The 4,590-nt window shown below is 48.5% G+C and overlaps 3 protein-coding genes across 3 annotated transcripts in view; all 3 read right to left on the bottom strand.

The window, feature by feature from the left end:
- On the bottom strand, positions 1-935 carry EPUS_08024 (uncharacterized protein; the record flags this gene model as incomplete). Its single annotated transcript, XM_007806340.1, has 2 exons — positions 1-552; positions 624-935. 2 exons carry the CDS (start codon positions 933-935, stop codon positions 1-3), a joined length of 864 nt encoding a protein of 287 aa, XP_007804531.1.
- A 1,975-nt stretch (positions 936-2,910) lies between these two features.
- On the bottom strand, positions 2,911-4,061 carry EPUS_08023 (electron transfer flavoprotein subunit alpha; the record flags this gene model as incomplete). Its single annotated transcript, XM_007806339.1, has 3 exons — positions 2,911-3,491; positions 3,545-3,713; positions 3,768-4,061. 3 exons carry the CDS (start codon positions 4,059-4,061, stop codon positions 2,911-2,913), a joined length of 1,044 nt encoding a protein of 347 aa, XP_007804530.1.
- Positions 4,062-4,311: 250 nt separating this feature from the next.
- The window catches only part of EPUS_08022 (Tryptophan synthase), a gene marked incomplete at both ends in the record, with an annotated part of 2,261 nt that continues 1,982 nt past the window's right edge, over positions 4,312-4,590 (bottom strand). Inside the window, one exon of the mRNA XM_007806338.1 lies at positions 4,312-4,590. This exon is cut by the window's right edge and continues 1,793 nt beyond it. Coding sequence (XP_007804529.1) covers positions 4,312-4,590 — 279 coding nt within the window.

Here is a 4,590-nt window from a genome sequence, read left to right as displayed (position 1 = left end):
TCATCCCTCCATTCCGCTCATTGGCAGATCGCCGTCCTCTTCATCATCCTCATCCTTATCACTTGCAGCGTTACGCTCAGCTAGTTGCGCCATCAGTTCCGCCACCGCCCTCTGGTACCCGCTCATCCTGCCTGTCAACCTCTTCATCTCTTCCACATCGTCTTCTTCCTTTGCGACCTCGAACTCTTTCGTCAAAGTCTTCAGCCTCTTTCGAACATGCTCCATTTTCTCCTCCTCTTTAGCGTCGTAGTTTACAAATGTAACATGTCGAGAGCTGGCCTTGGTTTCTGGTTTATCGACTACTCGACCAAACCCAAAATCGGGTGCTCGTTTCTTCATAGCTAATCCATCCTCGAGCTCCTTCTTTTTGTCTTTCAGGATTCGAAGAGTAGATTCCAAGACGGAAATGCGTATCTGACAATCTGTTGACGACCGCGATGGTGGAGAGGGTGTACGCTTGCGAGCCCGCAGCCCTGCGACGAAGTGCTTCTCAATCCCAACATCTGCTGAACCAGTATGGGCGGCAAATTTGCGCTTCTTGTGGAGAGGCTGCTGAAAAGAGTCAGTCAGTGTAAGGAGATTTCACTAGTTACTTGATCAGTGACGGAATGGGGGCTTCTTACAGTCAGAGCAGCTGCACCAGCGGCGGCAGTATGCTCAAGTACTGTATCGTAGTCTCCACTAGGGATCTCATCCTCAACATCTTGCTCACCAACAGCAGGTGGCGGAGGTGGAGGCATCTGATAAGTATCTCTCATTCTGACGAAATCAGACTCAGGAAAATTCGGTGCTTCCCAGAAACTCTGGTTGAGCTGGTGAAGGTTGTATTGGTTGTGATTTGGTTGGGCATGAGTTGGGTCGAGTTGAAGAACACCGGCCAGCCCACGATTGTTGCCAGCTGGGGGAGCACGACTCGTTTTTTTCACGCGTGCCATATCTTAGGTGTGGTGATTTCATGTGAACCAAAGTCGTTCTGGATGAGCGGCTTGATACCAAAGGATACGGATTGTCAGTGGGATGATATCTTTGTTGCTATACTGATACCTACAAAATCGAGAAGCCGCTGGCGGTCAAAGTCACCCGGAGACAAGGAAAGCAAAAAGAAATAGGCATTGAAAGGTGAAGTCCTGGCAATATTTCCACGTGGCTTTGTGTTTTCCCACTGATATCAACTTCCCCTAATAGGTCTTCCCAAAGGCGTAATATTTCCAATGATCATCAACATCAACAGAAGCACAAAATTCACAGCATCAATAACCCATATCTCAAAGGGGGCATTTGAGGTATGCTACCCGAATCATACCCACTCAGTTCCAGTTCCTAAAACGCAACATCCCTATGCACTCAGGCCCAATTCACAAACATATGCCATTGGGCCCTCATCAATACTACCAGCTCATCGCAACGAGAAGTAAGCCGCCCTAGCTTCCATCTCTGTCCTCTTCTGTTCCTCAGATCGCACTATCGGCTGCCGCTTCGTTTTCGTCGATGATTCCGTCTCCTTGTGTGTCGTCAGAAGCGACTTCAGGCTCGATAATGTCGAGGTACTCCGGCTTGATGATGTATCAGAGGTGACTTGTTGTTTGGAAGACATTGATCTCGTTATGACTGACAGGGTATTTTAGGAAGATGTCTTTGTCAAGATGCGGTTATAAGATATCTGCGAACAAGAATGAGCGAGGTTCTGTCGTAGGTGGAGAAGATTGGCATAAAGAAAGAGAAACAAAAATGCAAACAAGAAAAATTGCTCTTAGAAGGAAAGAAAGAATTTTCTGGGTGTCCAAGACTGTGCAACAACAGATCACACCAGCAAGCAATTCAGCAGGAAAGTAGAGCCAACTCATGAAAAGAAGCTCAGTGTATTACCTCTCAAAGATTGGACAAAATCAAAACCGCTATACACAGGAATCAACCAGCTCGAATTTTCATCCAATTCAGATACGGGCAGAATATCTTGAGTACTAACCCAAGATGCGACATCAGCACTCATATAGGAAGCCATCAGGGACAGCCTAAAAACGCCCTGTAGCATCGTATCTGCAGATGGGGGTATGAATCACAGCCTCTCCCCAAACAGGCAACCACCCGGGATTATGACTCCCACCCATTATCCCATGGCGTGCATTATCTCCGCATGGACCAAGGTGAAACGTGACTTAGGCTGCAAATGTGATAACTAGTAGCTACTACACAAGTTGAACTTCGTACTGGGGGCATGAATAGGCAGGTCAGTTGTTACAGGGCGCAAGCTCCATTTGCAGCTCTCGCAGTGTCTGAATTGGAGTAGCATTGAGCGGGTATGAGTCAGATTCTTCGAGTCGGTAAGGCACAGGTGGTGAGTGGTGGATAAAAATAGACGAGATAGCTTTCTCAGCAACCTAAATCGAATCGAAAGGTGATTTCTAGATAACTATGAGATCCGAAGTGCAGCCACTAAGCTAGGTTGGAATCCCCCATTTGGCCTAAATTGGTTTATCATAAAATCATGTCATGGACTCCAAGCGGCTTGTGGGAGTTGCCACCTGTAGACAAAGGTTGAAATATTCCGCCGAGAAATAATAATGAATTCAATGACGAGGGCTGCCTCATGGAAAGGGAAGCAACGTCTGACTACCAAGAATAGAGGCTGTCATGTATTTCAAGTGTAAGAAGGTCCTGCCATTGCGGTAGGCATGGAGGAATATGATGGATTTCTGAACTACCAATCTGGTTTCCGCAAAGGACACCATATGACAGCACTATAAAAGGCCGAAGGGTTGCTACGCTGTTCTTCAAGATCGATGATATAGAGAAATTTTTTATACAGGAAATTTGAGGTCGGAGCTCATCATCTTGTTTGCGGCCTCTGTTCATATATACAATGGCCTTAGAGACGCGATATCAAGCCATATCATACCTAACCGCCCTTCTCTATCCCTTCTTCAACTTCTCCGTCAACTCCGGCACCGCTTTAAACAAATCCCCCACAAGTCCCACATCCGCCACCTGAAGAATCGGCGCATCAGCATCCTTATTAATCGCGGCAATGACCTTACTATCCTTCATACCCGCCAGATGCTGAATCGCCCCCGAGATGCCTGCACACAGATAGAGCTGCGGTGCGACATTCTTCCCCGTCTGTCCGACCTGTAAACTGTTATCTGCGAACCCACTATCCACTGCTGCGCGGGATGCGCCGATCGCAGCACCTAATGCGTCGGCGAGGGGAGGGATGAGCTTGTCGAATTCCTCTTTGGACTTAAGACCGCGCCCGCCGGAGACGACTCTGCCGGCTGTGGCGAGCTCGGGGCGGTCTGAGGTGGCAAGGTCTTCGGAGATCCATTCTGTGGGTGATGGGGCTTTGGGATCGGTGCCTTCTTCAATTGAGGCGGTTTTGCTGTCGGAGGCTTCCGAAACGGGGAAGGAGGTTGTGCGTACGGTTAGGATTTTGATGGGATCAGTAGATTGGACGGTTAGGATGGCGTTGCCAGCATAGATTGGACGGACGAACGCTAGAAGGAAAGATCAGAGCCATGAGCTGTGGAACAGGCAGATCTCGGCTCACTGTCTTCACTTTGTATTGACATGACGTCTGATATCTGCTGCACATCCAACAGCGCAGCTACTCGAGGCAGAAGGCTCTTCCCAAAAGCCGAATGACTTGCAATAACATGTGTATATCCTCCCTTCTTTATATTCTCCACAAGTAACGGAGCAAAATTCTCGGCCAGACCCTATGGAGCCTTTGAGTTAGGACAGTAATAGATCAGCTCCTTGCTTGATCTCACCTTATCATAAGCTCCATTGTCAACCATTACCACCTTTTCCATCCCCTTTCCCTTTGCTGCTTGCTCCGCCACAACTTTGACGTTGCTTCCTGCAACGAAACCCGTGACTGACCCGCCTAGCTTTCTCCCTGCCGTTACAGCGCATAGCGAGCCACTATTTAGCTTTCCATCTATTTGTTCTAGGACCGCTAGTGTGGAGAGAAGGCGGAGGATGGGCAACGACGAAGACCGGGGAAGAGTGGTAGAGAGTAATCGGATCGCACGAAGGGCTGAATATCGTGCTATTGGCAGCATCGCGTCTTAGATGCTATCGTCTTTTGACAAGCATGTGTCTATCAAATACGCATGATACGTTTGTCCTTACAAGATTTACTCGAGTAAAGTGGTTGCGCATGTCAGTTATCTTACTCGAGATCCTCGGTCCGAGATTCAACCGAGCCAAGACACCGAAAAGGGGGAGCAATGTAATAATAGGAGTAAGCAATTCGAGAATATTGTCTATTGACTCCAAAAGGATTTTACGCCTAATTGAAGATGGAAATATCTAAAATCTCAGATCCCAGCCGATCTCCGGCCCAAGTCTAGGCAACTCATCCGCCACGGTTTGCACATCCTTATCCCCTCTGCCACTCAAACACAGCACCACGGTCTCGTCCTTGCTCATGGTCTTGGCCAGCTCAACGGCGCCCCAGACCGCATGTGCAGTCTCCAATGCTGGTATGATACCCTCCGTCTCGCTCATGATCCTCAATCCCTTGAGCGCCTCGGCGTCCGTAGCAGCAATGAATTTCGCTCTTGCACTGTCTTTCCAGGAAGAGAGCTC

Source organism: Endocarpon pusillum (genome assembly GCF_000464535.1).
Source record: "Endocarpon pusillum Z07020 unplaced genomic scaffold scaffold5398, whole genome shotgun sequence".
In the NCBI taxonomy this organism is placed as follows: Eukaryota; Fungi; Ascomycota; class Eurotiomycetes; order Verrucariales; family Verrucariaceae; genus Endocarpon; species Endocarpon pusillum.
Note: the sequence above shows the minus strand (reverse complement) of the source record. Positions and strands in the feature narration are given on the sequence as shown.